Source organism: Dendrobates tinctorius, unplaced genomic scaffold, assembly GCF_039654945.1.
Source record: "Dendrobates tinctorius isolate UK_male_01 unplaced genomic scaffold, ASM3965494v1 ptg000197l, whole genome shotgun sequence".
Lineage (NCBI taxonomy): Eukaryota > Metazoa > Chordata > Amphibia > Anura > Dendrobatidae > Dendrobates > Dendrobates tinctorius.
The window spans coordinates 3,239,498-3,262,811 of NW_027361864.1; the positions used below are offsets into that span (position 1 = coordinate 3,239,498).

Here is a 23,314-nt window from a genome sequence, read left to right on the forward strand (position 1 = left end):
CTGCACTGAACACGTTTCCTTCAGAGTCCAGTGGTGGTGGCTTTACACCACGTCATCCGACGCTCGGTGTTGTGCTTGGTGATGTAAGGCTGCATGCAGCATGAAGCTTTTGGTGAGGCTGCAGTGTTTGTTCTGATGTTATTACCAGAGGAGGTCTGGACTCTGCAGTTATGGAGTCAGCAGAGCATTGGTGACTTTTCTGGTCTCTGCTTCTCAGCACTCGGTGACCCCACTCTGTAACATTACGGGGTCTCCACTTCGCAACTAGTTGCTGCAGTTCCTTCCACTATTCAGTAATATCACTCACAGGTGATAGGGAAAATTTAGGAGGAAGATATGTCAGGAATGGACTTGTTACCCCGGTGGCTCCTATTACAGGACTGTGCTGGTAGCACTGAGCTCTGTACCACTGGCCATTTTGTCACATGTTAGTAAAGGCAGGCGGCATTTGGGGGAGGGGGGGCAAAGGTTATACACCCGGGGCAATTTAACTGAGTGAAAAACCTGAATTTCTTGATGTGTTATTTTACAGCTCCTCTTCTCCTATTTCCCAGGCTCACAAGACCTATGATGAAGCCATCAAACAAGGCCACCAGGCTTTCCTCCTGGAAGAAGATGAGAGTTCTGCTGATGTTTTCAGCTGCAATGTTGGGAACCTTCCACCTGGTCAAGAGGCTGAAGTGACCTTAAAATATGTGCGGGAGCTTCCAGTCGAGGCAGATGGAGCCGTTCGTTTTGTGCTTCCTGCTGTCCTCAACCCCAGATATACCCCAAAAGGTAACAAACCAAGTATCAGGGAGACCTCAGAAAGTCATCATGTTCTTCTAAAATTAAAATGGTCATCATACATGTACCGGCCCATAGTACTCAAGGATTTTATGGGAACCCCTTTAGACAATCCTAAAGAATAATAGTGATGGAGAATGAGGATTATGACAGATGATGAGGTTTGATGTTAGTGAATAATGAACGATGAGGATTGGATGATAAGAAGGATTTCAACAATGGTATATGAAAAGGATGATGGTGTGAGCATGTGCCTATATGAGGACTATCAATGTATTGATGGATGAAAGCGGTGATGGAAAACGATTAGGAAGATGAATATTTATGATGAATAAGGAGGAAAATTGATTTCAATAATAGAAGATAAATATGATGAAGATCATGGCATATGGATGTCTATAAATGATAAGTGCGGATGATAATATGTGATAAGCCTGATTGATAATGGATGCAATGAATAATTAAAAATCGGGAAGAACAGTGACAAAGCTGGATGATGATGATAGTGAATGAAGAGAATAATGGTGATGGTATGAGGAAGTGCACGGGTGATGAAGGTGGATAACGCGGTAGTAGCTAGAAACGTTGATAATAATCAAAGGTTATGAAGGTGAAGGGTGATTAAGCCATAAAGTAACATTGGATGATCTTGGGGACTATCAACCATGGTGGGTGATGAGTATTATTATTATTTATTTATATAGCATTATTGATTCCATGGTGCTGCACATGAGAAGGGGTTACATACAAATTACAGATATCACTTACAGTAAGCAAACTGACAATGACAGATTGATACAGAGGGGAGAGGACCCTGTCCTTGCGAGCTTACATTCTACAGGATGGTGGGCAAGAAGACAGTAGGTTGGGGGGTTGCACAGCTCCGGTAGTGGTGAGGAGGCAGGGGGGTCATTGCAGGCTGTAAGCTTTCTTGAAGAGGTGGGTTTTCAGGTTCTGTCTGAAGGATCCGAATGTGGTTGACAGTCGGCCATGTTGGGGAAAAGAATTCCAGAGGATGGGGGATATTTGTGAGAAGTCTTGGAGGTGATTAGGTGAGGAGCGAATAAGGAGGAGAGGAGGAGGTCTTGAGAGGACTGGAGATTACGTGAGGGAAGATATCGGGAGATTAGTTCAGAGACATATGGGGGAGACAGGTTATGGATGGCCTTGTAGGTCAGTATTAGTAATTTGATCTGGATACGCTGAGGGAGTGGGCCAGTGAAGGGATTTTGCAGAGGGGAGAAGCGGAGGAGTAGCGAAGAGAGAGATGAATTAGTCGGGCCGCAGAGTTAAGGATGGATAGGAGAGGTGCGAGGGTGTTAGCAGGGAGGCCACAGAAAAGGATGTTGCAGTAGTTGAGGCAAGAGATGGTGAGGGCATGCACAAGCATTTTAGTAGATTGAGGGTTGAGGAAAGGACGGATTCTGGAGATATTTCTCCTTCGTCTCATTGGGTGACACAGATACTGTGGGTGTATGCTTCTGCCGCTAGGAGGCTGACACTAAGTGGAAAAAAAGAGGTTAGCTCCTCCTCCGTCGTATACACCCTCGCCCCTATTGCGGGCGGAACTCAGTTTTTTGCTTAGTGTCCATGGAGAGGCACCCACGTCTGGTTTTGCTCCAGACTTATTCTTTTTTTTTTTTTTTTCCCCCATGAAGATGAGACAGGGGCGACAGACCCTATTGAAAGGGTCCGATCTCCCCAAACTATCAACGGGCGAGCACTTGTTGAGTATCGTCTCCATGTATCCTCTCCCGCACCATGGGCCATTTTCCCCAGACCCTTTTTTTTATTTTAGTTTTACCGTTTATGAAGATGAGACAGGGGCAACGGATCCTATTGAAAGGGTCCGATTTCCCCAGACCATCAACGGGCGAGCACGTGCAAGTGTCCCTCCACATATCCTCTCCCGCGACGTGGGACACAATGCCGGACTTAGCCCTAACCACCCCTAGGTATTGAAACCATGGGCTGTACAGAGGCACAAGACTAGTCCGTGCGGCCCCCACTGCTCCACCAATGCTTAGACTGCGGTGCTGCAAGGCGACGGATGGTCCCTCTCCTCACCCCCTGAAGGGGTTAGATGGAGCTAGGGTGCCTGCACCGTCCTATTTTGTCAAGGCCCCCTCACATACCTGAGCTGGGAAGCTGAAGAGGATCGTCAGTGAGGAGAGGGCCTGGGAGGGCTCCTGCGGCGAAGATCCGGGGCTGGAGCCCTTAGCTGTCAGAGTGGCTGCAGAGCAGAGAAGCCGACGCCAGTAAGTAGCGCCATTTTTTTTGTGGCGCCATGGAGTGACTCCCCCGTCACCCCCCCCGTCGCAAGCAGGGGATAAATTGAGGTCACGGCTTTAGCCAAAGCTAGGCCGCGACCGGAAGTTCCGCCTCCGGGCCACGCGTCACTTCCGTCGGCCCGCCACCCAGGCCTGCGCGGCGAGGGATAAATTTAGTACCCGGCCTCGAAGCGTGGCTAGGCTGCAGACCCGGAGATATCGCCCCTGGACCGGTTTATATGCTGGCGGTCCGCCCCACAGCTGGTCATGCGCGATTTTTGTGCGGAGGCGTCCAGGAACGGGGGGGGGGCACAGGACTGGGGACAGATACAGCATGTCCGAAGAAGCAGCATGCATCTCTTGTCGGGCTGCGTTCCGCGGGCGCAGAGCAAGCGATTATGCAAAGTCGACGACTCCAAACGCGCCCAAGAGCCCTCCCCTGCGACCGAACCCACAATGCTGGTGTGGACAGACCGCAGAGGACAAGGCTCGGGTTTCCCACTGTGCAGCGCCCGGAGCCCGACTTCTAACAGAACCTCAGTGACCGTCCTCTGCGACCGCGACCAAGGTGCCAAGCCCCCCAGAGTGGGTCCTATCACTGTCACAGGTCATGCAATTGAGTCACTTCAGGCCTCAGATGGGGGCAGGGACAGTGGCTCGCCGGCCTTAGCGGGGACCTCCACCTCACAAGAGCCTTTCGCCTGCAGGGGCCTCTCTCACTCCAGGCAGACCCGAGGGAAATGAATCCACATGGTGTCGCCCAGTCCATCCGGTGCCTTGGCATCCGTAAGTTCTGCTTCTCGCTCCCCGTCACCAGTGGTTGATAACGAGCAGACCTCAGAATTCGACTCAGACGAGCCCCTTGACCTGGATACTCCAGCGTCACGTGAAACAGTGGACAGCCTCATAGAAGCCGTCAATCAGACCTTGGGGATTGAGGATGATCCCTCAGCGGCTATGGGGCATGAAGTGGCATTTAAGCAAGTGAGGCGCCCGCACAGAATTTTTTCCTCTCACCCGGAGTTTGAGGACATAGTGCAGCAGCACAGAGAACGTCCAGACAGGCGTTTCTTGGGTCAAAAGGCGCTCGAAACAAGGTATCCGTTTGCTCCGGACCTCCGTAAAAAAATGGATGGAATCCCCGGTGGTGGATCCTCCGGTTTCGCGCCTAGCCACTAAGACCCTGCTATCTGTCCCTAGTGTTTCCTCAATTAAGGATCCCACGGATCGCCTTATAGAGAGCTTAGCTCACTCAGTATATGAGGCGTCAGGGTCAGCGCTCGCTCCCTCATTCGCAGCAACTTGGGTAGGCAAGGCTATGATATCTGTTGTGAGTTCATTCTCTGGTCCACCAGTTGTGAGTTCTCCTTCCAGACTCCCTCTGGTGGTAACAGGAGGTAGTGAGGCTGATTTAATCAGTAGAGATCTGCCACCTGATAATGAGAATGACGATTGGACCTCAGGAATCTCAGACTGGATTTAAGACAGCTGACGCCCTATTCTGGTGCTGGTGATTCCTTCTGACTTGTCAGGTCTTGGTTTTCAGCTCTGTTCCAGTCATCTAAAGCTAAGTTTTTCTGCTAATGTTCACACTTGATTTTGTTGGTCTATTCAGTTTTTTGTGTGGTCAGCCAGCCCCGACTGGGGCTGCGCTGAATTTCCACTCTTATTTATCTGTATTTGCCAATTTGCTTTTTTGTCCCATATTAGATTGGCCTCTTTTTGCTCTGTCTCAGAATATTTCAGAGTGCTGATATAGTGGGAGAAGTCTAGTGACTTCAGGGTTAATTTTGCTATCAGAAGTGTTGGACATTATTTTTGTAGGGTTTTTGGCAGATTGCAGACAGTGTCTTTCCTTTCCTATCCTTTCTAGTTAGTTTGGACCCCATCATTTGCTCAGCCTATTTTCCTGCCTGTGTTTGTGCTTTCATCTTGTTTCACCGCCAATACATGTGAGGGGGCTGTTTTTCCTTTGGGGTCTGCTCTGGGGCAGTTAGTTTTCCCCTTTTCTTGCTTTAGGCTTATTTAGTCCTCCGGCTGTGACGAAGCGTCTAGGACCATTGTAGGAACGCTCCACTGCTGCTGCTAGTTGTTGTGGTTAGGATTAGGGATCTGCAATCTGCATAGTTACCAACCTCTCTGGTTTTCTGTGACTCACCTTATTTAGTCTTTTTCTCCTCGGTGACCCATTCATAACAGATATCATCGTCAGGAACATTAAACAAGGTCGCGCAGGAGCAGGATCTACCTGCAGAGATTTCGGAGGTCGCAGGTCAGATGGCGATGGCCGGAGACTATGTAATCAATGCGTCTTTGGATGCGGACAATTGCTCGGCACTTGCTGCTGCTAATGCAATTTCGATCAGAAGAGCCCTATGGTTAAGGACATGGCGAGTCGATTCTACTTCTAAGAAGTCCTTGACTTCCCTGCCTTATCAGTGCGGACACCTATTTGGGGAGAAGTTGGATCAACTTATCTCCAACTCCACAGGAGGAAAGAGCGGGTTTCTCCCTCAACAAAAGGTCAAAACGTTTTTTCGCAACCCCGGGTGGACTACAGTGGCCAATTCCGCCGCCTCAGGCCGCCCCGACCAGGATAGGGAGCGGCTGGTCTTATATAGAGCCAACCCATTGGGGAGAATGCATACTCAGCAGCCCAAGATCGAGGGGATCCAGATCCCAAAGATCATCGGCCAAATGGCTCGAGGCCTTTACCAGACGACACCGGCAAGGTGGGCGGCCGCCTACTCTGGTTTCACCACGTCTAGGTCAATGTCGCTTACAACGCATGGGGAAAGGAATTGGTGGCCTCAGGTTGCAAAACAGGATTTATCAGATATCCTCCAAGACGGTTTTTTCTTTCCCGGCTTCCCAGGGTGGATACCCATGCAAGGGCTCTATTGGGAGCCATTAAATCGCCCCAGCACAACGGAGTCATTGTTCCAGTGCCGGAACACGAAAGAGCTCGGGGGTTCTATTCCAACCTTTTTGCGGTTCCCAAAAAGGACGGGTCTGTCAGGCCTGTTTTTGGACCTGAAGCTTCTGAACAAATTCATCAGGATCAGACATTTCCGGATGGAGTCTCTCCGTTCAGTTATATCGGCCATAGAGCAGTGAGAATACGTGGCCTCAATAGACATCCAGGACGCATATCTGCATATTCCCATTTTTCCTCCTCATCAGAGGTTTCTACGCTTCACCATCGGCGATCAACATTTTCAGTTCGTAGCGCTACCCTTCGGGCTAGCCACGGCTCCCAGAGTGTTCACAAGGGTTATGGCAGTTGTCATGGCCACACTGCATTCTCGAGGCATGGTCGTCTTGCCTTAATCTGGACGACCTCTTGGTCAAGGGCCCGTCAATACGGGCATGCGAGGAAAAGGTCAACATCACGCTAGTTACTCTTGCCCGCTTAGGATGGTTGGCAATGCAAAGAAGTCATCGCTTGTGTCAGCTCAGAGGATCTCCTTCCTAAGAATGATCTTCGACACTTGCCGAGGGTTGGTAATTCTCCCTCAGGAAAAGGCAATAGCTCTCCGGCAGGGAGTCTGGACACTTCACCAACCAGTCCCTCATACCATCCGATCCGGGATGAGGATTCTAGGGAAAATGGTGGCAGGAATGGAAGTGATACCTTTCGCCCAGTTCCACCTTCGCCCCCTGCAGCACGCCCTCTTGTCAGCCTGGGACAAGAATCCTTCCACGCTCGATTGGCGGTGCCGACTGTCCTCTCAAGTCAGGCAGTCGCTCGGATGGTGGATAACCAGTTCCTCTCTGGCCCAGGGGAAACCTTTCCCCCCAGATCATTAACTTGTAATGACAACCGACGCCAGTCTCCTCGATGGGGGAGGGGTATTTCGCCACCACACAACCCAGGAATGGTGGTCGCCACAGGAGGCTTGTATTGGAGATACAAGCAATTCGGCTGGCTCTGCAGAAGTTTCATCACTTTCTAGCAGGCCACCCCATCCGGATTTAATCGGACAACGCCACGGCAGTGGCTTACATAAATCATCAAGGGGGCACCCGCAGCAGAGCAACCATGGGCGAGGTGGGGCTCGTTCTTCAGTGGGCCGAAGCAAACCACTCGGTGATTTCGGCTGTCCACATTCCGGGGCGTGGAACTTTCTCAGCCGGCAGGGTCTTTCATCCAGAGAGTGGTCTCTACATCCCGAAGTTTTTCAGCAGATTTGTCAACTGTGGGGAGCTCCGGATGTGGACCTGATGGCTTCCAGAGTGAATGCCAAGGTGCCCACATATGTCGCGCAGGCCAGGGACCCACAGGCATTAGCGGTGGACGCGTTGGTTCTACCATGGAACCCGTTTCGCCTCCCATATCTATTTCCCCCACTGCCACTACTTCCGAGAGTCATCAAAAAGATCAAGATGGAAGGGGTGCCGGTGATTCTGCTGGTCCCAGACTGACCCCGTCGAGCGTGGGACGCAGATCTAATGCAGCTGCTCGCCGACGTTCCTTGGCGCCTGCCAGAGCGCCCAGATCTACTGTCTCAAGGGCGGATTTGCCACCCGAACTCAGGGACCCTGTGTTTGACGGCATGGCCGTTGAATCTTGGATTCTAACCCAGGCAGGGTTCGGGAGCGAGGTGGTCGCTACAATGATTAGCGCCCGGAAGCCTGCTTCAGCACGAATTTACCACCACACCTGGAAGGTGTTCTTTGCTTGGTGTCGAGGCCGCGGTGTTTCTCCGCTGAGATTCTCGATCCCCAACATCTTGGTTTTTCTCCAGTCGGGCTTAGAGAGCCTGGATAGTTCAGTCGGTAGAGCATTAGACTCGGGCTTTGCCCCAAGTTCCCTCAGGAGACAAATATCGGCTTTATCCGTCCTGTTCCAGTGCAGAATTGCTACCAATTTGCAGGTGAAGACTATTCATTCAGGGAGTCTCCCACTTGGTACCTCCCTATAAGGAGCCTATGGACGCCTGGGACCTTAACATGGTCCTAAGTGTTCTGCAGGAAGCTCCATTTGAACCGCTTCAGGATATCTCTTTGAGGTACCTTTCCTGGAAAGTGGTGTTCCTAGTGGCCATCACTTCCTTCAGAGCTGGCAGCCCTATCCTGCTGAGCTCCGTTCCTCACTTTCCATAAGGATAAGGTGGTCCTCAGACCAGCCCCTCCTTTTCTGCCGAAAGTCGTGTCTTCTTTTCACATTAATGAAGATGTTGTTTTGCCTTCATTTTGTCCAGCATCGGTGCACCGTGTGGAAAAGGCTCTTCAACGTTAGACCTAGTAAGAGCCCTCCGGAGGTACGTGTCGCGGACGGCACCCTTTCGTCTGACGGACACGCTGTTCGTGCTCCCCGAAGGGCGCAGGAAGGGACTCGCTGCCTCAAAATCGACCATAGCCAGATGGATTCGTTTGACTGTTCAGGAGTCCTACCGCATTAGAGGCACGCCGATTCCAGCAGGGATCAGAGCGCACTCTACCCGGGCAGTGGGCGCCTTTTGGGTGCTTCGGCACCAGGCTTTGACTGAACAGGTTTGCAAGGCAGCAACCTGGTCCAGCCTGCACACATTTGCCAAACATTATAATATCCATGCTCAGGCCTCTGCGGATGCGAGCCTGGGTAGAAGGATTCTCCAAGCAGCGGTCGCGCACCTTTTAAACAAGAGGTGCATGTAGCTTGGATCGGTGAGTCAATCTCCCACCCAGGGACTGCTTTAGGCCGTCCCACAGTATCTGTGTCCCCCAATGAGACGAAGGAGAAACATGGATTTTTGTGATAACTCACCGTAAAATCCTTTTCTCCGAGACGCTCATTGGGGGACACAGCACCCACCCTATTAGCCTGTTGGCTCTGTTTTTGTTTAGTTAATACGCATTTATTTATGTGATATAAGGGTGGTCCTTTTCTGGACATGTTGTACCTGTATTAAGGCTGATTTTGTTGTCCTCCTGCTGCTTTGGCACCAAACTGAGTTCCGCCCGCAATAGGGGCGAGGGTGTATACGACGGAGGAGGAGCTAACCTCTTTTTTTCACTTAGTGTCAGCCTCCTAGCGGCAGAAGCATACACCCACAGTATCTGTGTCCCCCAATGAGCGTCTCGGAGAAAAGGATTTTACGGTGAGTTATCACAAAAATCCATGTTTTTGAGCTGGAGGCGACAGGAGGTGGAAAGAGCTTGGATGTGCAGTCTGAAGGACAGGACAGAGTCAAGGGTTACTCCAAGGCAACAAACTTCCGGTACGGGGGAAAGCGTGATGTCGTTAATTGGGATAGATAGGTCAGGTAAGAAAGATCTGTGAAATGGGGGAAAGATGATGAGTTCAGATTTGTCCACATTGAGTTTGAAGAAGCGAGAGGAGAAGAAGGAGGATATGGCTCATAGACACTTCGGTCTTCTGGACAGCAGAGAGGTGACATCTGGGCCAGAGAGGTAGATCTGAGTGTCATCAGCATAACTGTGGTACTGGAATCCAAGGGACTTTATGAGTTGCCCCAGGCCAAGTGTATAGATTGAGAAGAGTAGGGGTCCTAGAACAGAGCCTTGTTGGACTCCAACAGAGAGAGGGTGGGATGAGGAGGTAGTGTGGGAGTTGGAGATGCTGAATGTGCGGTTGGAGAGGTATGAGGAGATCCAGGATAGGGCGAGGTCTTTGATGCCAAAGGAGGAGAGGATCTGTATTAGGAGGCAGTGGTCAACTGTGTCGAAAGCAGAGGACAGGTCTAGAAGCAAGAGTATAGAGTATTGTCCGTTAGCTTTGGCTGTAAGTAGGTCATTAGTAATTTTGGTCAGGGCTGTCTCAGTGGAGTGATGGGGACGGAAACCAGATTGTAGATTGTCAAAGAGCAAGTTAGATGAGAGGTGGGAGGAAAGTTCAGCGTGGACGTGCTGTTCCAGGAGTTTGGAAGCGTATGGGAGCAGCGATATGGGGCGATAGCTGGACATAGCGGTTGGGTCGAGGGTTGGCTTTTTAAGGATAGGCGTGCTTGTGGCATGTTTGAAAACAGAAGGGAAGGTACCAGAAGTTAGTGATAGGTTGAAGAGGTGGGTTAGGGATGGGAAAAGTGTGGTGGTGAGATTGGGGAGGAGCTGGGATGGGATGGGGTCGAGTGCACAAGTGGTGATGTGTGATATGGAGAGGAGACAATTAAGCTCCCCTTCAGTGATGTTGGAGAGGGAGGTTATGGGATTTGGGCATTGGTCTGGTATACAAAGGGGTTGTGGTGGTTGAACAATGAAGACTTGCCTTCTATCTGATTATATACAGATGTCATGCTGAATGATGTCTGATGGCGGATGATGATTCATACAGTAATCACATCCTCTTTCGATCTATCACACTCTCACTTTTTTTCTTTTCTCTTTATTCCCGCACAGACCAGCCTATCAGTGTGACTGCCAAGCGCCCACAGGTGCCTATCGGAAAAATCCCGTATACCCTGAGCCTGAGCGCTCACTTCCAGTCTGCATACGGCATTGCCAAAATAGTATCCAACTGTGACATCAGCCCTGTGGAGTACCTGAATGAGGACAAGACCACCGCCAAGGTGAAGGAACAACTCAGGAACACGTAGACTAGATAGATCCTAAAGTGATGTTTTGTATGTTTTTCTTGCCCATGCTACCATATTATGGGATCGGGGCTCCATTTTTCTGATATGAAGAATAAAAATCACATGTGTACTGCTTACATGATGAGATTCTGACTGCCTGCATCCACCACTAGGGGGAGCTGAGGAGCTTACTGAGGGCTGATTAATCACGAAGTTTAAAGTGTAACTGTGCTTTTAAAAACGAGGCATAGAGATACAGCAGAAGCTTGGCTCAGGGGAGTCCAGATGCTGAAACCTAGACTGATCGCTAAAATAAAGCAACAGAGCACGGAGGTGAGTGCTGCTCCTCTCTAAGGCCGAGTTCACGCGTTTTTTTCGCGTTTCCGCGGCGGTTTTAACCGCGCGATTTTGACGCGAAAACGCGAAAAATAAGCATCCCATGCATTCCTATGGGATTCCGCAATGCTGTGCTAATGCTGCGGTTTTTACCACGGCGGAATCGCTTCGCGGTAAAAAATGCAGCATGCTCATTAATTTTGCGGAATCGCGGCGATCCCGCACCCATAGGAATGCATTGTTCTGCTTACTTTCCGCATGTGGCTGTGCACACCATGCGAAAAGTAAGCAGAACATTTGCGGATGGTACCCATGGTCCGGAGGAGAGGAGACTGTCCTCCGGGCTTTGGGTACCATACCCCTGTAAAAAATAGAATTTAAAATAAAAAATATTGTTATTCTCACCTTCCGACATCCCGCGCAGCCTTCCCGCCTCTCTCCACGCTCCCGGTCCCAGTAAGCCTTTGCGAGCGATGACGTCCGTTCTCGCGGGATCGCGAAGTCTCGCGGCCATTCGCGCGACGTCATAGCGAATGACCGCGAGACGTCGCGATCCCACGAGAACGGACGTCATCGCGGTAATTGTCGCAAAGGATTAGGCTACGTGCACACGCTGCGGAATGGGGTGCGGATTTGGTCGCGCGGATTTTGTAAAATCCGCAGGTAAATCTGCAGGTCAAAAGACGTGCGGATTGCTCTGCGGTTTTGCCCTGCGGTTTTTCATCTCCACAATGGAGGAGATGGTAAACCGCAGTGGATTCCGCAGAAAGAATTGACATGTCAATTCTTTCTGCGGTTTTAAAACCGCGGAAAAATCCGCACCGTCTGCACTGCATTTTTTTATTCCCATAGGGAATAATGGTACTGTACACCGCAGCAAAAACTGCTGCGGAACCGCAGCGGCCAAATCCGCTGCGGAACTGCAGCAGAATCCGCAGCGTGTGCACACACCCTCATTGGGACCGGGAGCGTGGAGAGAGGCGGGAAGGCTGCGCGGGACGTCGGAAGGTGAGAATAACAATTTTTTTTTTTTTATTATTATTTTTTACATTCTATCTTTTACTATTGATGCCGCATAGGCAGCCTCAATAGTAAAAAGTTGGTCACACTCGTCAAACACTATGTTTGACGAGTGTGACCAACCTGTCAATCAGTTCTCCAAGCGATGCTACAGATCGCTTGAAAAACGCTAGCAATTCTGCAAGCTAATTACGCTTGCAAAATGCTAGTTTTTCCGCGGGAAAATCGCGGGAATTTAAAATGCGATTTTCCTGCGGAATGGAATTCTGGAATTCTCGCGGTAATTTCCGCGAGAGTTCCGCTACGTGTGATCCCAGCCTAAAACTGAAGACGGTCTACATAGGCTTTCTACTGATCCCATGAGTCTCAGAAGAGAGCAGCGCTTGCTGACCACTTCTGCTCCATAGTTTTTAGGATGGCCTTAGTAACTGGACACTACTGATAAAAACTTATGAGATGAATCTGTGACTGATCAGATGTTTACTGAAATAACAATTACGCTATAATGAGAGCTGTATAAATCCATATGCAGTGAGTGCCCCCTGGTGGCTGAGAACAGAGAATTTTGTTGTGGCTATATTAAGGTGAAACTACATTTTGGACTTGTTTATATTACAAAGCCTAAATAATTGGGACAATTAATTAAAGGTTAGGTGATATCTTGTTATTTGGTGGAGGTCCGAGCACTGGGACCCCACTAATACAGAGAACAGAGTTTTGCGCTGTACTCTATCTCTGGCAGCCCCATAGGATCCTCCAACAATCAGAAAGTAATCACCCGTCCTGTGGATAGGTAATAACACCTACAGATAACCCTTTAAGAAATCTCAAAGACAAATTTATAATCTTTGTGCTTATTAAGAAAAATAGTATGGATTGTTTCCGGAGTAACTGGTAGGATGACAGTGGCTAGGCAGGAAATCGTCCTTTATATAACCAGGATAGTAATGTTATCAGACCAAGAGACCCAGTAGATACCACGGATTAATTTTATTGGTACTGTGGCCGGCTCTATTATAGGGCTGCAGAGCTGGAACAGATACTGTTATGTGATTCAGTACTGTGGCTGGCTGTATTATATGGGTACTGTGATGAGGAATATTATAGGGTGACAGTACCTGATACTGTTATGTGATTCAGTACTGTGGCTGGCTGTATTATATGGGTACTGTGATGAGGAATATTATAGGGTGACAGTACCTGATACTGTTATGTGATTACAGTGGCTGGCTGTATTATATGGGTACTGTGATGAGGAATATTATAGGGTGACAGTGCCTGATACTGTTTTGGGAATACTGTGGCTGGCTGTATTATATGGGTACTGTGATGAGGAATATTATAGGGTGACAGTACCTGATACTGTTATGTGATTACAGTGGCTGGCTATATTATACAGGTACTGTGACGAGGAATATTATACAGTGTGCCTGATACTGTAACTGTATGGGAATACTGTGGCTGGCTCTATTATATGGGTACTGTGATGAGGAATATTATAGGGTGACAGTGCTTGATACTGTTATGGTATACTGTGGCTGGCTGTATTATATGAGTACTGTGATAAGACGCTAGATCTAGAACTATAAACAAAATAAGTTGCACTCTGTAGTGCTAAAGCATGTAAATATGAAATACTAGCTGAAGAGCCCGGCGCTGCCCGGGCATAGTAACTAACTACGGTTAGTTATAACCAATTATAATGATTATATATATATATATATATAAAGCTGAGTGTATAGCCCCGCCCACTCCACATAGCCACATTCACTATAATATCCCACATCATCCCGTCAGCCAGAGCCACCGGACTACTAGCACTAATATCTCACATCATTCCGTCAGAGCCACCGGACTACTACACCTAATATCCCAGATCATCCCGTCAGCCAGAGCTACCGGACTACTACCCCTAATATCCCACATCCTCCCGTCAGCCAGAGCCACCGGACTACTACCCCTAATATCTCACATCATCCCGTCAGCCAGAGCCACCGGACTACTACCCCTAATATCCCACATCATCCCGTCAGCCAGAGCCACCGGACTACTAGCACTAATATCCCACATCATCCAGTCAGCCAGAGCCACCGGACTACTACCCCTAATATCTCACATCATCCCGTCAGCCAGAGCCACTGGACTACTAGCACTAATATCCCACATCATCCTGTCAGCCAGAGCCACCGGACTACTACCCCTAATATCCTGCATCATCCCGTCAACCTGGGGTCAGAACCAGAGAGCTGAGTGGATCGGTCCTAACTTCCATACCGGGGATCCCTTTAAGAGAGGCCTGGCGTCAGAACCAGAGTGCTGAGTGGATTTGCCCTGACTTCCATACCAATGATCCCTTTAATAGAAGTCTGGGGTGAGAATCAGCGCTGAGGGATTTGCTCTAACTTCCATACTGGAGATCCCTTTAAGAGAGGCCTATAGTCAGTATCAGAGCGCTGGATGGATTTGCCCTGACTTCCATACCAATGATCCCTTTAACAGAAGTCTGGGGTGAGAATCAGAGTGCTGAGGGATTTACCCTAACTTCCATACTGGAGATCCCTTTAAGAGGGTAGACGTGCCTATGGGATGTGTAATTTGGGCAGGGAGGGGGGATTCATTTCTGTCATGTGCTCTCTGCTCCTTTCTGGGGGGCAAACAATGGGTGGGAGCTTATGTTTCCGGGGATGCTAGATTTCTCCCACCCGGTCAGTATCTGCTGAAGTGTTGTGGAGTGGGAAAACTATTGCTCATACCAACCAATCACAGCTCAGCTTCTTTTAAACAGCTCTGGTGAAATGAAAGATGCTTAGTGATTGGCTGCAAGGAAAACTGTTGCTCATAGCAACCAGTCACAGCTTAGCTTCTTTTAAACAGCTCTGGTGAAATGAAAGATGCTTAGTGATTGGCTTCAAAGAAAACTGTTGCTCATAGCAACCAGTCACAGCTCTTCTTCTTTTAAACAGCTCTGGTGAAATGAAAGATGCTTTGTGATGGGTTGGTGATACAATTTTGTATGAAATATGAATAGCAATACTGCTCTGGATAATAAGAAAAAACTGAGACACTTAGAACATACAGTAGTTTGGCCAATTCATGCATGCCCAGCAGCCAACAACAAGGCAGTCTCAGAGCTGCTGGGAACCTACTTGTCTAGAGTGAAGTTTGAGACCGCCTTGTCGTTGGTTGCTGGGCATATTTTATATATTTCATATTGACATGCATTACCACTACAGAGTGCAACTTCTTTTGTTTATTGTATATGGAGATGGCTGCTCCTATTATGCACCTGTCCAAACTAGCTTGGAAGTGTCAGTCAGTCTTTTGTTATTTGTTACTAAGTCTAGTACTATTATTTTGTGTATTTAATCTGCCATATGGATCAGGTACTGTTATTGGTACTGTATGATTACTGTGACTAGCTCCATTCTATGGGCTATAAGTCAGATTCTGGGACATGATCACTGAGTCTGGGGATGTATTTATGTACTTTAGTTGGCACAACATCACATACTATTATAGGGGCGCTGCTCCTGGTACTGTTATGTGACTGCTGTAGATGACATAGTGCCCTTATAATAGAGGACACCTCTGGGAGATATTATTCTGTGGACACATGGCTGATTTCAGAATTTTAAGTGGCTGTGGAATCATGGATCTGATTAGAAATGTAATTCCATAATATATTATTTAGATGTTCCACTCATCTCCTGTGATTTCATTTAATTTTTTAAAAATATTTCCAGGTATCTCTGGCTGAGGGACACAAGTTTGAGCGAGACGTTGAGCTCCTCGCTTATTACTCAGAAGTGAATAAACCTAGCGTGACTGTGGAGACAGGACTGGTATCTTCTGATGCAGCCAAGGAGCCAAAATCAGGTGATTTATATGGGTTCTACCATTTTCCTGCCCTATTCACACTTCATATACAGGTGTCAGGAAACAGTAGAATTTTTCATTAATAATTTCAGCCCTTCCCAGAGAGAAGGAACTGACAATTCAACCTCCATTGAAATAGGAATCCACATTGGACATATGGGATAAATTATAGCTGGTTAAAACAGAAACTAATTATAACTAGGGAAGTGAGAAAGAACTAACACCTCAACCTCCATTGAAGCAGACCTACTCTGGGAGCTATAGACTCAAAAGCAGATTCATTTACTAAGTGGTGGAGAAGTACACTTCCTAGGGAAGATACTCCTCTGATCAAACCACTGATCCTCAGACCTTTTGGAGCCAGTGGTCCGTGATAAATATTGGGGCTTACATCAATCTTATATTTATGGGAAATATATTTTTGACATCACAGCGAAGTTACATACATAACGCATTCACTTGCATCACTGAAAGACCAGTCTAACCCCTCCAACTTAACATTGGTCCGATGGATGATGCTGTCCAGACCATGTTTCATTTCTGTAAACAGATAAAATCGCAGTAAGAAACATGACGACAATATCTGCTACTTGGGACCTAGCATATCCCACAATGTATATGGGCGTAACCTGGATCCAATAAAAAGCAGAATTTGGGTTTGGTCAGTTGTTCATTCTGAAAGATATAGTTTGCTGTGAGAGTGTTGCATATTCCCAATCAGAGTGTTTCCTTCTATCAAGGTAAGAACCGTTCCTGCAACATGAGGTTTAGTCATTTTCTTTCATTATTCTTTTTATGTAATTGTATATATCGTATTGTTTTGTTCCCATTTTGTATCATCTTTGTATATATTTTATAAACACTCTTATATTTTCTGCATTAAATATATAAAATTTAATAGCTCAGTTGCTCTTGTTCTGTAAATTGTATCCCTGAAACCATACGATACCTGTAATTGATGTCCAATCGGTTTGTATAAACGACTGATGGTGGCAGCTAGTAGTTCTGTTTGTTATTGTGAAGTTGACAGTGATCGTATCAGGAATATATACAGTATATACATATGTATGTGTGTATATATATATATATATATATATATATATATATATATATATATATATATATACATATTGTCATGATCCCAGTGCAGGTTTTGACCTGCACACCTCGGGTTAATGATTGTGGCCTCTTTTTAGATCTGGGAGAGCTTCTTAAACCCCTGGGAAGCTCCAATCCCTGTCAGTTATACTTTTGCCTTTGGCCGAGTGTGGTGACCTCTGTGTGCCTGTGCCTGTTTGTTGTTATAGCTTGTATATATGGTTCTGACCCGGTTCTGTTTCCCGTTGTGAGTTTGCCTGTTGATTCTGTACTTCGCTACCCTCCCTGTGTATGACTCTTTGCCTGTGATCTGACTACTCTCTGCTCGCCCCTCTTGTACCTTGCAGCTATCTCTGTGTGTGACTCATTGGCTACATCCTGACTATCCTCCCTGTCTATGCCCCTTGGTAACTTTGTCTCGCAGTTACCCTGCTAGGAGTTCTCTTGCAGCTCCTAGCTCTCTGGAGTTTAGGCCACACCCCTAGCAGTCACCTGCTTCAGGTCCTGCTGCTCTGAAGTACGCATCTACTCGGCTGCTGCCCGCTCCACAGGTATCTTTGAGCACAGTTCGCTTTACTCAGGACACACGCACTGGCTCAGTGAGCAAGTTCAGTGCGGTGTTCCTGACACATATACTATATATAACGTATTTTTTGGACCATAAGACACACTTTTTTTCCCGCCAAATTTGGGAGGAAAGTGTGGGGTGCATTTTATAGTCTGAATGTAAAATGTGGGGAGGGGGCAGTGGCGGAGTGGGATCGCACTCTTAGGAGGCAGGAAAATATCGCGGCTGCAGGAAATCAGCGCTGGAGAAACCATGTGTTCCCGATGCTTAAAGTGAAGGAATATTCATTAGCCGCTTCCCTGCCCTCCTGTCAGCGCCGAGCAGTGGGCAGGGAGCAGCAAATGAATATTCCTTCACTTAAACAGTGGACCCACATGCCGCCTCCTTCTCCACCGGACACATGATCTCCCCAGCAGCTGCAGGAATACGGCGCTGGGGAGATCGTGTATTCGGTGGAGAAGGAGACGGCCGGAGCAGGGTGCCTCAGGAGAGATTGCCGCAGTCGCATACCTGACATCACAGCACGGGCTGTGCTGATGCTGATTGCTCCCGTCATTATAGGACCTGTGGTGAGGTAATGAAGAGGGCGGGCTGGAGCATCGCATGACTGAAGAAAGCCCTCCCTCTTCATTATGTCACCACAGGTCCTGCACACACCGCACTAGAAACAATGCAGCTTCCTCTTACAGGACCTGTGGTGAGGTAATAAGAGGGAGGGCTGTGTGCGGTCATGTGCTGCCGCAGCCCTTCATTACCTCACCACAGGTCCTGTAAGCTGTAGAGAGAGATACTTTCAGTTTTCTAGCGTGGCTGGCTGCAGGACCTGGACTGATGTAAGCACAGCCTATACAAGTAAGAATTAATTAAAAGTTTAGTAATTACAACACATAAAAAAGCACTCTGACACTCCTGTGATGAACTATAATTCCCAGCATGCCATAGGATCTGTAGGACATGCTGGGAGTTATAGTTCTCCCATGGGATCTTAAAGCAGCAATCCAGTGTTATTTTTCAGTGCTAGAGTGGTGCTTTAAATATAAGCCCTGTGCCCCCATTCTTAAACTCACACTCCAGTGTCTTCACCCTTCCAGTGTACTTTACAGACACCACACTGGTCCCGCAGCACTTCTACCCCGGCTTCCAACATAATAACATACTGTTATATAGTATATAATAACACCACATATAATAGTATGTTACTTATGTTATTAAATATTTTACCACATTTTTTGCTTCAAATATTTTTTCCCTATTTTCCACCTCTAAAACCACTTGCTAACTGTTCCCCGATAGCCGACCTATTAGTGGAAGCGGATGCAGCCTCGTCCATCGCTCGTCGGTCAATTGCGTACAATTGTCCTAACTATTGGAGGAAGTGAAGTTGCGTCTCTTTGACAAACTGGGGACAAAGGTGAGATCGTTGTGACCCCAACCCCTTCTTGGATGTCATCGAGAACACTTAGGCTATATTCACACTTTGCTTTTTTGCATCTTTTTTTATGAAAATTTTAAGCTGCGTTTCACAGTACAAGCAAAGTCTATGAGATTTCAGAAATCTCAAGCACACACCTTGTTTTTTTTTCTTGACTGTTTTGTCAAAAAGATGTGTTTTTGCAAAATTCAGCATGTCACTTCTTTCAACATTTTTGCAATGTTTTTGTTTTTCACCCATTGAAAGTAATGGGTAGTGCAAAAAACGCTTTCATCAGGTGCCAAAATCTGATCATGGTGAATCACATTATTTTTTTGTGCACTAAACTTTATTAGCATGCACAAGAGACATATGTACCCTGACAAAAACATAGCAATAAAAACCTCAGCAAAACCTGCTTTTTTAAGCAGCTTAAACAAAGCTTAAACTTTGTTTAAAAAAAATGCAGCAAAAAACGCAGCGTGTGAACATTTAGTCCCTATTCATTAAGTCCACACTCAGTTCTTGAAAAAGGTGCAGAAAGTGCTTAACCCTTTCACGATAGTTGGCGTAAACTTGACGTAAGTTTGAGTCATGGTCGGGAAGGGTTTCCCGCAAAATGACGTAAATTTAGGTCATGGCATCTGAGCTGTGCCCGCATGATGGCTGCCTGGAACTAGGCTTACGGCCTCCTTTACACGTCCTGGTGATTCCTTAACAAGAAAAAACAGAACAGTACTGGTGAGATTTGTGGTCCTTGTGCCATCCGTATGTACATATGTGAGATCTATATATCCTCTAGCTCTCTGTGTGACACGTATCGGCGCTTGGGAAAAGCAGTACAGTTCGTGCTGATCCCAGGCATTGGCTGCTGAAGGCAGCTCTTATCACTGTCCTACGTCGGACTCAATCTCTGCGATATCTGGTCTACAACCTGAACTGTGGCTTGATGCGACAGTCCAGGAAGAAAACCACGAGACATTGAGCTGCTGCGAGTGCTACTTCAGTGATGTCATAGAGGTTACTGATGGTCACTAAAGGTGGTTTCCCAGGCTCACTTCGCTGTGAGATGGGACGATGAATTGCGGTGACTTCAATGAGATCACTGCGAGTACTGTGAGAATTTTCTGGATTAGCTGAGAGCTGATATTGGTAGCCTGGGAGGGGTGCAATATCCATGGCCCCTTCTCAGGCTACTAATATAACAGCAAGAATAATATCCTATATTTGAAACAAAAAACACCATTGTTACACATTTATTTAAAAATAGAAAACAAAGTTATACTCCTTTTTATGCGCAATCTATTGAAGCCCATGTCCCCTGTAAAAAAAAAAAAATGAACAACCATATCCCTCACCTGTTAGAGGTGAAGATAATCCATACTGTTCAATGCTATAATCCATCTCTGTGACATCTGATGTTCGAAATGAACGGTGCCATGATGCGACTGTTCACACTGAAAACCAAGACGCAATGAGCTGCTGCGAGCGCAGCTTCAGTAACGAGTGATGACGTCTCTGGTCACTGAAGCTGCGTTCCAACAGGCAGCTCACTGTGAGTAGCTCAATGAAAAGCAGTGACCTCAATGAGATCACTGCCAGCGCCGTGAAAATTGTCCCTTTTCAGAGATTATTAAGAGCAAGTCAAATTCCCTTCTGAGTCTTTCAGTGTGGCTAAGCAGTACATTACAGACAAATATGGGATATTAACAAATATAAACCTAGCACTCAACTTAAAGGTATTTGCAAGGAGCTATATTGTAGTAAACGAAAAAAGACGTTTTGGTCAATGTGACCTTCTTCAGTTACGTGTGGTATATAGATTGTGTATCGCTTATAGGCATCTATCAGAAAGGACGATGGTGCTTTAAGCATTGAGGAGAATAATCTCTCCAAGGTAATGAGCTTGTCAGAGTATAGGAGAGGGGCAAACGTGCCTCCAGATGCGGTGTCCACCGGCCATCCTGCAGCTGGTTTGCCTCTCTATCTGGACACCTCACATCCATGAATTAGCTGGTTCCTTATTGTGCCTCCTGATGAATCGTGTGGACGGGGAAACGAGTCGAGACTGGAAGCTAAGTTTGGGTTAACCCCCAGCTGTTTCTATAATTTTTTTTTTGGCAATAGGTTTCATCCATTGCCTTCTATGGGAACCAATATGGATATAATTCTGATGTTCCTTTATTGAACTACACTATTTTTTACCTCTTGTCTGTGCTTGTCTGATTTTACTGCAGAGAGTTTTTTTTGGCTTTATTTGATAATGCGTATGGAATCTATGTTTTCTGTAGTCTATTAATACCCAAAAAGACAAGACTGCCACTATCTACTGGTAGCTTATGGAATCTATATTTTCTGCTGTCTATTAATACCCAAAAAGACAAGACTTGCTACTATCTATTGGTTCTACAAGAGATTTCTCTATGTTTTCTCTGTTTACATGTAATAGTCTGTCTTTTATATATTGTACATTAATAGCCTGTGTATTATATTAAGCACTATCTTTCATCTCTTTTATTTGCTTATTGTTTTCCCACCTGTAGTTTATAAGGGTCATTTAGGGCGAGTCTGGGACAGCCGCGGCGGAGTGGGGGCGCCAAATCGTATCTTTTATGGTGCCAACCTCCACTGTCAGGAAGGGATAGCAGGCTAGTGTAGGGCAATCATAGGTTATTATTGTATAGAGTTTGTTAATTGTGTTATTGCACTAGGGGGGTGTTTTTTACCTCAATTTATTAAACTTTCATATTTTTAAAGGGATTGTATTATTGCATTCAGATTATCTTTCCCCTCGGGAACACCACGGTCCACACAGCAGAGCTCATAAAGGCTCTGCAAGACACTTTTAGGACACAGCTTGCTTCAGCTGTGCAGAATGTCTCTGCACAATTACAGGACATTGCACAAAGAACATCAGCACTAGAAGAAAAAATGGACGCTGTGGCAGATTCATTAGAGGAGGATCAGTGGGAGCTCAGGCAGCATATGGACCGTATAAATGATCTCGAATTAAAGTGTGAAGACATGGAAAATAGATCCCGTTGGGGCAATTTACGCATAAGAGGACTATCTGAGGAGATTTCAGCTCTTAAAGATACGGCTGCTACACTTTTTGCTGCTCTACTCCCACAAACAGACCCGGCTCTGCTACATATTACCAGAATACACAGAGCTTTGGGAAAGCCCCGCTCAGATAAGAACCCTAGAGATGTCATTCTTAAACTACTTCATGAGGATGTTCGGGACTTGATACACTCGGCGACGAGAGGACTGTCAACACTACCTGGCCTCCCAAACACAATCCATATTTTTGCAGATATAGCCCCTGCCACCTTCATACGGAGGAGAAATTTGAGACCAGAGACTGCCGCACTACAAGCCGCGCACATCAAATACAGATGGGGTTTCCATTTTGCTCTACTTTTCTCAACAAATAATAAAACCTATATGTGCAAGACATTGGAAGAAGGCAAGTTAGCCTTAAATCAAGCTGGTATACCAGAGCCGGAAATCCCTCAGCCACTGCCACCTCGACAATCGAGACCCGTGAGAGAATGGACAGAAGTCCGAAGATTGAGCCGACAACAGCCACAAGTTACCTGAACTGTGACAATTGACATTAGTTCTGCATTGAGGTGTAAACTTTGATTTTCCCTTCTCCTTTGTGTGCCTGGGGGACCCTTATAGGACCCTGCTCAGGTCCCAGCAAATAAGGAGGTCTGGGGAAGAATTTTGACCAGGGATTATCCCTGGTTGATCTCTTTCAATTTTCAGCTTTTGCCGTTCAGTTTTGTGGGTAGCTTTACCTTCCAAATTGTTTAACCCCTTCACCCCCAAGGGTGGTTTGCACGTTCATGACCGGGCCAATTTTTACAATTCTGACCACTGTACCTTTATGAGGTCATAACTCTGGAACGCTTCCATTGATCCCGGTAATTCTGACATTGTTTTCTCGTGACATATTGTACTTCATGTTAGTGGTAAAATTTCATTCAAATAACTTGCGTTTATTTGTGAAAAAAATGGAAATTTAGCAAAAATTTTGAAAATTTCGCAATTTTCCAACTTTGAATTTTTATGCCCTTAAATCACAGAGATACGGCACACAAAAAACTTGATAAGTAACATTTCCCACATGTTTACTTTACATCAGCACAATTTTGGAACCAACATTTTTTTTTGTTAGGAAGTTATAAGGGTTAAAAGTTGACCAGCGATTTCTCATTTTTACAACACCATTTTATTTTTAGGACCACATCACATTTTAAGCCACTTTGAGGGGTCTATATGATAGAAAATACCCAAAAGTGACACCATTCTAAAAACTGAACCCCTTAAGGTGCTCAAAACCACATTCAAGAAGTTTATTAACCCATTAGGTGCGTCACAGGAATTTTTTTGAATATTTAAAAAGAAATGAACATCTAACTTT

General features: G+C 46.6%; 1 protein-coding gene across 2 annotated transcripts in view; it reads left to right on the forward strand.

Annotated features, from left to right (window-relative positions):
- VWA5A (von Willebrand factor A domain containing 5A) overlaps positions 1–23,314 on the forward strand; it is a 163,308-nt gene that overhangs the window by 38,885 nt on the left and 101,109 nt on the right. For both annotated transcript variants that reach the window (XM_073553120.1, XM_073553121.1), the window contains exons 4-6: positions 555–777; positions 10,398–10,567; positions 15,673–15,805. In XM_073553120.1, coding sequence (XP_073409221.1) covers positions 555–777; positions 10,398–10,567; positions 15,673–15,805 — 526 coding nt within the window. The remainder of the gene's footprint in view (positions 1–554; positions 778–10,397; positions 10,568–15,672; positions 15,806–23,314) is intronic.